Source organism: Notamacropus eugenii, chromosome 6 (genome assembly GCF_028372415.1).
Source record: "Notamacropus eugenii isolate mMacEug1 chromosome 6, mMacEug1.pri_v2, whole genome shotgun sequence".
NCBI lineage: Eukaryota > Metazoa > Chordata > Mammalia > Diprotodontia > Macropodidae > Notamacropus > Notamacropus eugenii.
Window position 1 is genome coordinate 212,414,563 of NC_092877.1, and position 12,678 is coordinate 212,427,240.

At 36.3% G+C, this 12,678-nt stretch overlaps 1 protein-coding gene across 1 annotated transcript in view; it reads left to right on the top strand.

Moving 5' to 3' along the window:
* The window catches only part of COL4A1 (collagen type IV alpha 1 chain), a 202,289-nt gene that overhangs the window by 124,476 nt on the left and 65,135 nt on the right, over positions 1-12,678 (top strand). Inside the window, exons 18-24 of the mRNA XM_072621983.1 lie at positions 134-175; positions 1,574-1,658; positions 2,173-2,208; positions 4,454-4,618; positions 7,731-7,826; positions 9,573-9,656; positions 10,263-10,333. Of these exons, the coding sequence (XP_072478084.1) occupies positions 134-175; positions 1,574-1,658; positions 2,173-2,208; positions 4,454-4,618; positions 7,731-7,826; positions 9,573-9,656; positions 10,263-10,333 (579 nt within the window). The remainder of the gene's footprint in view (positions 1-133; positions 176-1,573; positions 1,659-2,172; positions 2,209-4,453; positions 4,619-7,730; positions 7,827-9,572; positions 9,657-10,262; positions 10,334-12,678) is intronic.

Sequence of the window (12,678 nt, forward strand, 5' to 3'; positions counted from 1 at the left end):
TATAAAACTGAAATGAATTTGAGGGCATAGCATGTCAATTCTATTTTGCAGAAATAAGATGTTTAATATCATCATCTACTGCAGTGTAATTTTTGCAATAATAAATTAAATTTGGAATTCATTTATTTTACAGGGAGACAAAGGACAACCAGGCCCTCCAGGCTTACCGGGCCCTGTAAGTAAAATCAATGTAATATAATATGTGCATTTCTATGTTTTGATGTTTTCAGTTCCTTGATTTCCTCAACTGATGTAGATTATAACTGCCAACATCCCAGAGTAGATGGTCCTTGGGACTAAAAAATATTAATCCTTTTGCAATCATTTTGTCATTTTTGGCCAAACTGGTACTCAGTCAACAGACTCTGAGTTCCTCTGAGTTCAGTTAAAGCTATATTTAAGGCCTTTTTTTGGCTTGACCGGCTTCTGTGCAAATTTGCACACAGCACAAGCCTTCTGAGAGGTCAGAGTAAGGCCACTATTAGGGTGAATGTCTATAAAATCATTGAACTAAAGTGAAAGAAGGATGGGGCTCAGTTGTTCTGTAGGAATCTTTCCAGGACTACTTTTCCCATCATCTTGGTGCTTTTTTTCACGTATTGCCACAATGACTTATATTGTTGTACGCTGCCCTTGGGGATGTCTGTAGGTGAAGAAATGATCAGTTATTGCCCTTCTTGGACAATGAGGAAACTGCCCTGTTCTAATTTTTTTTTGTAATAGTTAAAATATTTCCTGATATTGCATGTGATTTTTGAAGAGAAAAGTATATACTAAAAATGATCATTTTTACATGCAAATATTTTTGCCTATTTTTATTTTATTTTTTTAGATTGTTACTTTCTTTTCTTCTTCCAGAGAGCCTCAGGTTACCAAAAACAAAATGATTTGCTAAAATATAAAAAAAGCAGCAAGTGTGTGTGTGTGTGTGTGTGTGTGTGTGTGTGTGTGTGTGTGTGTGTGTATTGACTAATGTTAGGTTTTGCAATTTTTCTTGAGCTTTAATGGTTTAGTATTTGAGAGAATGGTTTATTAGGTGTAAGTGAAGGTCATGAATATATTTCCCAAACTGTCCATCTGTCTTAAGACTGACTTTAAGGAGAAGTCCTCTTTACTACCCATTGGCTTGTTAAGAATGTAATGCCTAGCATCTCCCTTAAGGTATGACCTTGGTAAATTTATAAATGTTTATTTCTTACCTATTGTTTTAATTGAAAATCTATGCCATGGCTAAAATATGTATGCTCAGGAATCCCTTAGGTTTTTTTTTTTTTTAATGAAAGAAAACAAGCCAAAATAACATTATCAACTCATTGATATTAACTCTAACGTCTCCACCGAGCTGCCTGGCAAATTTCTGTGTTAAGGAAACCTGAGATATTTCATATTCTCTACATTCATAGCTACTCTTTTGTGTTTTAATATTCTTAGAGGACAACTCATGGTCTTACTTGCTATAAGCTGGTGTTGAGCATGCCTTTGTTAGTTTTCCAGTAGAACAATTTTCTTCCCATTTCTAGATGCCATATGTAGAGCCTAGCATTCATGTACACTTTTCCCTACTTTGATACAGGTGATAAGCACACAACCAGGGGGTGAAAAAGGAGAGAAGGGATATCCAGGTGCTCCAGGATTAAAAGGCGAACCGGGTCAAAAAGGTGAATTTTGGTTTTTGAATTCTTTCTGGTCTGAATTCATCCTTCTGTTGAGAACATTTGTGTAACTGGCAGAATTATATAGCAAATAGAGCAATGACTGAGATTTTATTTTATACCATAAACCATGTCACATTTAATGTGTGTTTATATCACAAACCTATATTATAATTGCAAATCTGCCCAGGTGGAAAGGGACTGTAGAGTAGCACTTGATGTGTTTTTTAGTGACAAACAATTGAATGTTCATTAAATTTATTGTTGAAATTGAATTGATTCAGATAGGAGACAGTACTCTGAAATATAGAAGAGTGTTGGCCATCACTGTTACTGCTGTTTTCCTGTTCCTCTGAGTTCATGAGGCTTATGTAGAATTGTTCCTTTCTCTTTGCCTTTGGGTGGACCTTTCCATGTCCCCATTGACGTAAGTATTTATGACTATGGCAGATGTGAACCGATCAAGTGATAAATTTGACAAGCTTAATTCTAATAACTCTCTTTTTGTCTTTCTCCTTAGGTTATCCAGGTATTCCAGGTCTACCAGGTCCACCAGGTAAAAATTCAATTTATAGTAAGAATTTTTTACCCTACCTACCCTGTTTTCTTCAGTGTGTATTGAATGTTATAGATCTGTATGGAAATTGGTTTGTATATAGCAGAAGCTTAAATGTTTGTTGAACAAATAAAGGAAACAATAAAAATAAAAATTAAGTATTTTCAGAATGTTTCTTCCAAGTAATTTTAGGGTAAGAATGAACATGCACAAATATGTTAAATATCTCTCTCTATATAGATATTTATATAGATATATATATATATAGATATATAGGTATACTTAAATATATCATCTATTTTAATATATTCCGTGTATATACACTTATAATGTAGGGTTGCTATAGCAATGTCTAGTTGTAATTATGTTATACTTTGAATATGGTTTCTCTTTTCTCTAAGATATCTTGTTTTGTGGACTTGCTGTGCTCCAGAACCTCTAATGACCTCGCATTGTCTCTTCTATCAAATCCTGACTCCTCTGACTTTCAGGAACTTCTTAAGAAATTCCTACATCACCTGTGTGATTTTATTTATCATTGGTCCATAATACAAAACCTTACAGGAGTCAGATTATTCCATGTTCCTCACTTTCCCAGCTATTGTGGGGCTTACTACATCACTGTCAATTCTCCTATGTAGATTCTCGTCTCTCCTCCACATCTTTCCAAGTCCAGTTCAGCTCCAGCCTTCTCTGTGAAGCCTTTCTTGAGTACTCTGGTCAACACCTTATTTGTTCTCTGAAGTGCTATTAGAATTCTCAGTTGTGCCATGTAGCTTAGTACTAAGTTATTTTCTTATTGTTTCTTGTTTTCTACCTCAATTACGTTGAAAACTTGAGATTGAGAACCCTGTCCATATTTCCTTTGTATTTTTGAAAGCATTTAGAACTATTGTCCTGGGCCCATAGGCTCAAAACATATGACATATGTTTGTTTGAATTACTAGAGTTCAAATCATCTTCTTCAGTGACGTGCAATTCTTAAAAAGTGATTTTGTCAATGTCACCAGTTCCTCCACTAACACAGATTGCAATTTCTCCACACCTTAGTAGACTGATCTAGCACTCTCTCTCTCTCTCTCTCTCTCTCTCTCACCCCATGTCTTTCTCTCCTTCACCTTCTCTCTGCCTCTCTCTCTCAATCTCTGCCTCCCTTCTTCCCTTTGTGACTCCCCCCTCTCTTTCTCTTTGCCTCTGCCTCTCTTTGTCTCTCTCTGTCGCTGTCTTTCTCTCTCTCCCTCTTTTTCTCTCTCTCCCTCTTTTTCTGCCTCTGTGACTTCCCCCTCTCTGTCTCTGTCTTGTCTCTGTCTGTCTCTCTCCCTTTCTCCCTCTTTTGCTCTCCCTCCCTCTCTCTTTCTTATTCTCTCCCTCCCTACCTCCTTCTATGACTCCCTTCTCTCTTTTACTCTCTTTATCATCTCCTCTTTTGTTCCCAAATGCATGCATGTATGCACAAACATATATGTATGTATTTCTCTGTGTATCAGTGGATGGATGTGCATATCTATGAATATATATGGACTTATAATTTCAATTATATATTGATCTGGTCTTGTAATTTCATGATGCAGGGAACAACCAGTGAGGAAATTATCTTACCAATGCAAATAATTACTCAGATAACATTCTGACATAAAATCTTGAAGTGGGCAACCATAGTCCTTCATGTTGAGACCATGTTTTTCGTCTTCAAGCTTTTGATGCCTTCAAGTACACACTTGTTACATCTCTTTAGTCTCTACTTATGTTTCTATCTCCAGAAAAGCAGTCTGTTTGCTGTCCCTCTGTTTAATCTCAATTTTTCCTTTCATCTAATACGAGTTTCTATACATAGGCTCTATTCTCATTTCCTAGGTAGAAATTTCATATTTCTCCTGTTGCCTTCTGATGGTAGTATTTAGAATATTTTTTTTTCAGTTCAAGGTATTGACAAGCATCTATGCCTGCTCAACATAAAAAATATCTATCCATTCATTCACACTTGTCTGCATGCATGTTTTGCATTTTATCCATGCAAGTTAATTTAACTAGTCTTATATCACATCCAGTGTAGTGTCATATGCCTATTGGCACCTAACGCATATTATTGAGTGATTACATCCTAGGTATTTTCTCTTTGACTCGGTACAGTGAAATTGCTCTGTTTAGTGATTGTGGGGTTTTATGTTTGTTTTTCTTTTTGTTTTGCAAGGCAGTTGGTTAGAATGTATCCTTTTATACTTATCGATTCTTTTTTTGACTTAAGGTTTCCCAGGCACAGGGCAAATTGGTGCTCCTGGCTTTCCTGGAGAAAGAGGAGAAAAGGGTGACCGAGGTCCTCCAGGACAATCATTACCTGGAACAAGTGGAAGAGATGGGTTCCCAGGACCTCCCGGGCTTCCTGGGCCACCTGGCTTGCCAGGTCATACAAGTAAGTTCCATTTAATTTTGTTCTCTTAGGAATTCACAATATTCTCAGTGTCAGGGCTAGACAAAAAGTGTCAGGCCTACTCAGAACCTCAAACATAACCTGTTGATGAGGGAGTTAAGTGTTTAAAGAATAAAGAGTTCAAGACTTACAATTGATTAGAGGTTAATAAGAATGACTTTAAAATGAAAATTGTTAGGTAGGCATATACCACTTCTGGATTGTTTCTATAATACTATTCAACATGAACTGAAAGTATGCATAAGCTAAGCTTTGATCATTATTTAAGGAGATTTAATTATTAAAACATCAAAGTACCAGAATTAGAAATTTTTATCTATTAGAATGCATCAGACCTAAAGGTAGCATACCTCACCAATGAGATTAACATTTCTTGATAGGAAAATAAACTGAGCAAATGAAAAGATCAGTTTTCTCTCAGTCAGCTAGGGAGCATAGTGGGTAAGAGTGCTGAGGCTCAGGGTGGCCTCAGAGAGGTCATAAAATGCAGCGCTCTCATTTTATATGAAGAAACTGAGGCCCAGAAAATTTCAGTGACTTGCTGAGATTCATAAAACTAGTAAGTATCTGAGGCAGGATTTGAACTGAAGTATTCCTGACTGTAGATCCAATGCTTTCTTGACCACTTCATGTGCCCTCTCTCTTAGCAGCAAACAGCATTTATTGAGTTCTCTTATATATTTTGTATTTTGTTCACTATTAGTGTCAAAGGATCATAATATAGAATTGGATGGCACCTTATACGTCATCTAGTCCAGTCCTTGTATTTTACACATGCATGAAACTGAGGCATAAAGATGTCAGTGACTTGTCCAAGGTTACACATATATTAAATGGCATGTTGTTCAACTCAAAACCCAGTTCCGGTGCCACTACGCCATGTATAAGTATAAGCTTCTTATGTATAAGTATAGTTCTGCTAAATAGGTGACCTTCTCACTTCTTTTATTTGAATAGAAAGCACTTGAATAGCTAATGCCCTATCAACCTACCGTAGCCCATTATAAGCAATATAATATAAGCGCAAAATCATGAAGTATTAAGGGATAATTTATAAGTGAGAATGTTTTACGTACACGATATGACTTAAGCAAAGAGACAGCTTACAGCTAATTACCACTTTGAGGCACATTAATGGTTCATTAACCATGTGCAAGTGAAACAGCCTGGTTTGAAATATTCTACTGAATCCTAGGACTGTCTTCCCATATGGTTACAATGAGCTCTAGGCCATCTGTCCCTGCGAATAATCTGAATAGACAAAAACTGTTCACCATGGATCATAATATTGATTTTTCTATCTTGTCAGCTAGAATGTCTCTAGTTTCTGGTTTGGGTTTTAAGTTATTTTAGCTTGATTGACCCATACATATTATGTTGTTTTTACATCAGAAGTACACAAGGATGGTATTAGGTGAGGGGCGATTGAAGTGTTCTCTGGAAAGTGTGTAAGTTTTATTTCTATCATTTGTCATGTTATTGCTATTTGTAAAAGACCTTAGAGATAATCTAGTCCAGTCTCTTTATTTTACCATCATCTCTCATGGACTCTCTTTCTGAGACCATAGATGTATTTGAGAAAGACAGTGTGGTGTGTTGCATAGGGTCAGGAAGACCTCAGTTCCAAACCTTCCTCTAACTTAGTAATGAGGAGAAAATCCTTTAACTATAGGCCTCAGCATATCTCTAGAGACAGTAGAAGAATACTTGTAGTAGCTATCCCAAAACGTTGTCATGAGGACCAGATGAGATCATATAGGTATATTGCTTTGCACACACGGGATATAAATGTCATGATTATTAGCAGGTTTAAGTTTGTCCTATTAATACCCTGCTCTTCACAATGAAGTAATTTGGGATTTGTTTTTTTGAGGCAAGATAGTTTATTTTTACTTTCTGTAGGACCTTTTGGGTTCAGTCAATTATTCTCCAAACAAAAATGAAGAAAGATGTAAATGAGCAGAGAGGGAAGACACAAATCTAGAATCAATAGCTCTGGCAGACTAGGAAGAATGTTGAGAATTCATTGGTTTTAGGTTTTCTGACTTTCTGTCCTTTAATGAAGAGAAGTCACTAAACCACCAGGGCTGTGGCTACCTCAGGTTTGACTTACACTGCTTGATGTTCTGGGCAGCCCAACGCTGACCCAAAGAATAGGATGAGGGGGAATTCTGTTGGGGTATTAAGTCGAAACAGCGGAAGGTTTGCTCAGGGACCTCTGCCTGCTTGCCGCCATAGAAAAGGCATTTGTTCACTAGCTGTCCCATGTCGCTACCGTCTCTTGTCCTCCAACTATACACCCTTTGTAATTTCCACGAGAGACCCGAGGAAGCTTAAAGCAGGTTGATGTGAGGACTACTGGCCAAAGAAATAATTGTAAAATTATTTAATGTATGACCTATCATGCTTCAGGATCACACACTACCAAGATCTCTCTGGCCCTTGTCTACAATATCACAAATACAGATTTTTACAGACTAAGAAAGAGTAGAGCTGATGAGTTCTTAACCTCTTGTGACTCTTGGATGTTTGGGATGCAGAAGTCATCTGTATGCTAAGAAGCAAGAGCAAAATTCTCTGGGATGGTTTATTCTTTCATTTTTCCTTGAATGAGTAAAAGAAGAAATATTCCATTTTGTAAAGAGGGAAAAAAATGACTCTCTATGGACAGAAAGCAGTACTTCTCATCTAGTACCTGCATTGAGAAATACACCAGATGCTGTTTATGTGGCTTTAGCTTGTCTCCTGGTCGACTAATGTAAAAGAGCCTTAGAATGAAACATCAATAATTATTAAGCACACTACCATGGTGTGGTATATCATGATTCCTTTAGGCTAATAGTGACTTTGCTTTAAGTTTGTGCTGAAGGATTAAGGAATTAAGGCATGCTTTGTCATGGCATTCTAAATAACATTTCTGGTTGTACTTTTCAAGTCAATGGACTTGGTTCTTTTAAAATTCTAATAAATGCATTTTTTGTTGTTGTGGCACATTGGCTATAGAATATAAAGGTAAACTGACCTGGCTGCTATTTCCTGGGAAATCTGGATTTTATAAAAACCAAAATTCTTCCTTGTTTTGTTTTACTTCTAGATGGAATAGTGGAATGCCAGCCTGGACCACCTGGAGATCAAGGTCCACCTGGAAATGTTGGGCTACCAGGATTGACAGGGGAGATGGGAGAGAAAGGTAATTTATTTTAGAGCTTGAGGATATTTTTAACTCAATATTCACACCTGATCCTAAATTTATTAACCGTCAATATGTGGGATGCTCTCAAGATACATTCTTTGAATAATTGTCTTTTGCTGCTTCTTTTGAGATTGTCTCATTTTGCACTTTTGAGATGAGAATGCCTTTCAGAAAAGGAAATTTTATCGGTCTTTGTCCCTCTGGTCAGTATCTTTGTTCTTGTTTCCCTGCTGTTTCCATGTAATTTTGAGTGAGTAGCCCTCAGGTAGACAAACTCAGAAGACCAAACTCAGAGACAAAATGGAAATATTACCATACTTTTCTATTTAAAGTTTGAGGAGCAAAAGTCTTAAAGAGTGACAGTGTTTCACTAAATTTATGAGAATTAAAAAAAAAATTTGAAGTCTAAAGCTCAGATCTACTTTTAACTCCATAGCATCATGATTTAGTGGTGCTAATTGGACAGCTGTTGGATTGACACTCTGTAAACTGATTTTTCTTGTTCCTTTTAACAAGTCAAATGTAACAGTTGTGGGATATCTTTTAGCCTTTTTGGAACCTTCAGTATGCACACATGGAGAACTGTCTGCAGTTCTACCTCAGAGTGTACATTTCTCCATGTTTACCCTTCTCCATATACATTACATGGATATTTACCAGCTATAAGTAAGTAGCCGCTCCATTGTTTTGATCCCACAGTATATCTTTTCAACATTCTTACTTCCTTCAGGTGCTGTCAACTGAAATCTCAGTTATTAATTCATATTTTCAAAGGAATGCTTAAGGAATACTAAGATATGACCATGGAGGAAAGAACCCTGATTGGGTGATTGGAGAGACGGGGGCTAGGAAGAGAACAGGAAAGTTTCAGGAAGGGGTGGGATAGGAAGAATGTCCCGTAGGTGAAACGGGATAGCGATAAACTTTAACTTTCCATACTTTTCTAGTAACTTTTATTTCTGTATGCTTTTCCCTCTGCTGTCAGAAGCAAGGTAATGTCTTCAGCATTAAAACCTAAAACTGCAAGCATAAGTGTACCTCATTGATCAAACATTTATTTTCTTGGATTGAATAATTGTTCTTAACAAAAAGGGAAAAATATGCTTTCTCATCATCTCCATAATGGGGTATATTTTCTTTTCTTTCCTAGCCCTTAATTTCAGATTGCCCCACTGGTTTTTTTCCTTTGATTATCATCTATCAGTCAACAATTTTTACTGGGTCACTCTGTCATAATATAGTTCATGTAAACAAAATAAGCCAAAGGAAAAAAAGTTAATTAAAAGTTTGTTTGTTTTTTACAGTAGATAAAACATGAGGAATAAAATAGTTTATCCCCTTCCCTCACAACCCAAGAAAAATAAGCAACTTAGGCTATATATAGGTATACTGCTTCACTTTTTGGGGGATGGGTCTTCCTCATTTTTGTACTTGTTGTTTAGAATTATTAGAGGCAAAATTAGGTAGTATGTGAAACATGGTTTTTAGAGCAGACTGGAAGTATGGGTAAAAAAGGATCTTAGTTGTCTATAGAAGAGAAAAGAGGCTAGTACAAAAAGATGGGCCAGTTCTATTATTTATTAGAAAACTGATACCCCTAAAAGAGGTGATCATTTGGAAAAATCTGACTTTAAATATGTTTGCTAGTAACTGTGACCCATTTATTCTAGACTCTCAGCATGGTGTACTGAGGATTTTTTTACATATAATACACTCACATGGTACATATATTTTATTTTGAAGGTGAGAAAGGTCAGGGTTGCCTAACCTGTGATATAGATGGACTGCATGGACTTCCAGGTCCACAAGGACCACCAGGGGAAATAGGTAAGATAATGAACTTTGACTTTGACTTGTTTAGTCATATCTTGGGCATAGGGAATAATATCTTAAGGAACATTGCCCTTGGTCAGAGAAATCTATAATCATCATTATGGCTTCTTAGAGTTCTGGCTTATTATATTTTAATCTAATGAAGAACAGAAAATTTTGATATGATTTTCCACACACACAATAGAAAATAATATTGTTTCATTTAACTTTGTTATAGCAAAGAATTTCCTAATATCTAAATAGCTATAAACAAGTGGTTGATGGAGACGCTCTCTTTACACAGTGCAGCTTGATGAAGCTCATACTTTTACCAAAAAATGAATAAAATTTTCCTCAAGAAGATATCTATTCAGAAAAAGAAGTTACGTATAAAAACCTACCCCAAAACCATTTGACATGCCCTTAGAGTCCTTTTTCTCTCTTTTAGCTGGTGTAAATTTCAGGATAGTTTTAGTTTTCAGTGGGGACTTTTATTATAAAGTTTGTCTCAGAATATCTCCTTTGTATAAAGATGTTCCTGTTTTTTAGTATTGAATTAGGGATTTTAATATAAAATGTGAGTCATTCCCTTCACCTCCCTCCCCCATTTTTTTTGTTTAGGTTTCCCGGGACAGCCAGGTGCCAAGGGAGACAGAGGCTTACCTGGACATAATGGTCTTGAAGGGATGCCTGTAAGTATACCATTTGGAACTTACATCTGTCATAGAAAGTGTCAAATGAGCTAACTATGGCCAAATAATATTTATAAAGCTCATGACACATAGTAGGTACTTAATAAATGCTTATTCTCCTCTTAAGACAAATAGCATGTTTGCATTTTTGCTTCCTATTGGATTAGGGAAATGCAGTATTTCTGAGTGATCTAGCTGCATCACTTTTTACCTTAAGTGACATTGATTCACTCAATTTCAGTCAAAATTGAGAAAGAAGCCAAGTTTGCTGAAACCAGGCCAGATGTTCCAGTTTGCTTTTTACATTGTCACACACCTGGTCTTGGTATTTCTATGTGTTCATAGATCTGAGGGCTACTGCACCATCTTCTGGGGGAATACTTGTATCAGCATTTTATCAATTTTTTCAAAGCTAACAAAGTGTAGCCTTGTGCCCTCCAGTGGTCTTTTCAGGTAATTACAATGTGCAGTCATTTTGGTTTCCTATGGCATTTGCTTTCACAAACAGGACCATTGTAGTGGAAAACCCAAACATTTATTAGTGAATGGGTTTGATATAATTTCTCGGTACAAAACTGAGAAATTCAAGTTGCAGTATTCTTTCCCCAAGGATTTGCTTGCATTTTTCATCGTACTCTGTATCAGCTTGAGTTGCTCTGTGCAAACCCTGTGGTGCTTAGGAAAATCCGTGTGGTTATGGTAGCATATTCTAGCTAAACTCACTTTCTTGCTTACTATTCAAGGATCACGTGGTGGCAATCACCACTGCATGACACCTAGTTACACACAATATGAATTGTGTCTCCAGCTTCTTACAAGAAAAAGGAATGGAGAAAACAAGAAAAAAAGTGCTAGAGATTATTTTATTATTAAAATCAGTACTGTTTTCTGATGCAATGAAATATTATAATTTTGTTTGCCCCATTCATTTGCTCCTTCTGCTAAGTCTAAGCATTAGCTAATGTCTGTAATTCTTTATTGTGCTATCTTTAATTTGAAACAAATGAAATCTCTTTCATTAGTCTCTTCTCATGTAGCAGCGTTTCCCAAAGGAATGTACACTGGGCAGGTGTTTTCTTAGATTGCTGGAAGCTTGCGTGTGTGTGTGTGTGTGTGTGTGTGTGTGTGTGTGTGTGTGTGTGTGTCTGTGTGTATGGGGGGGTAACTCAAGTGAAAGTGAAACAGCTAGAGGCAAACAATCATTTGTTTCGTTTTGAAGTTAAATCTCTGCCTCTTGGCTTTCTAGAACCATCCTGGAGCCTGGGGAGTTAAAATGGGGGTTACAATTGTTTAAAGTGTTTCTAAATAAATTAAAAGTTTAGCTGAACTGAGGATGTTCCCTCTTTGGTGAATATCAAGAGAGAGGAACTTTGAGGGTATGCGAGAAGGATGCTGTTCTTCTCAATTTACCTCCCTTTATCTGTTTTTCTTCTGAGGCAGCTGGTATAATTCCTGCTTAAAGTTTGGCTTGAAATCAGTCCTGATGCCCTTGAAAACCTGATTTAAAGAAACAGAAAAGTAGATGGAGGGGGGAAGGAAAGAAAGAGAGAGAGAGAGAGAGAGAGAGAGAGAGAGAGAGAGAGAGAGAGAGAGAGAGAGATTTTGGGTTGAGAAGAAAAAACAGTAAAAAAAGTAGAAAAGGAAAGTGTCAACGAGGGAAGAAGTCTACCAGAAAGTTGGACAATGAACATTACCCAAAATATCAATGAACATATTTTTGAAGATGAATTTAATTTAATGACAACAATTTTAATGATACTAGCTAGTATTTCTGTAATGCTTATTATGTGCTAGGCACTGTGCTGTATTTTACATACATTTTTAAATAGTTTTACATATGCTTTACAAATATTATCTCATATGCTTTTGACTGTGAAACTACAACAGCCACGAAGGGATCAGTAAAACCTGCTGGGTAATGCTTTGAAGTTACAAACTGGTATAAATTCTGAGATCTCATGAATTGCCTGGGTAAGCTTTCTTAGACGTATTGCTGTGAAAAGGCAGTGTTTCCTGGTGATATTCAGCAGATATACAGTCAAATATACAGATAGTCAGAGGAAACATAAAATCTAGATCATTTTTCTCTTTAATAAAATGGAGGGTTTCTATTGCCAATAATAGTTAAAGGGCCTTACGTGAAAAAATACTAATGCCAATATTAATATCTAAGACGTATATAATGCTTACTATGTACCAGACACTGTGCTAAGCTCTTTTCAATTATTATCTCATTTGAATTAATTCTCATGTAAACTCATGTATAACTCTATTGATTATATTTAGATATATAACATATATAATCTAAATACAGTTATATGCATTATATATTTCATATATATGTA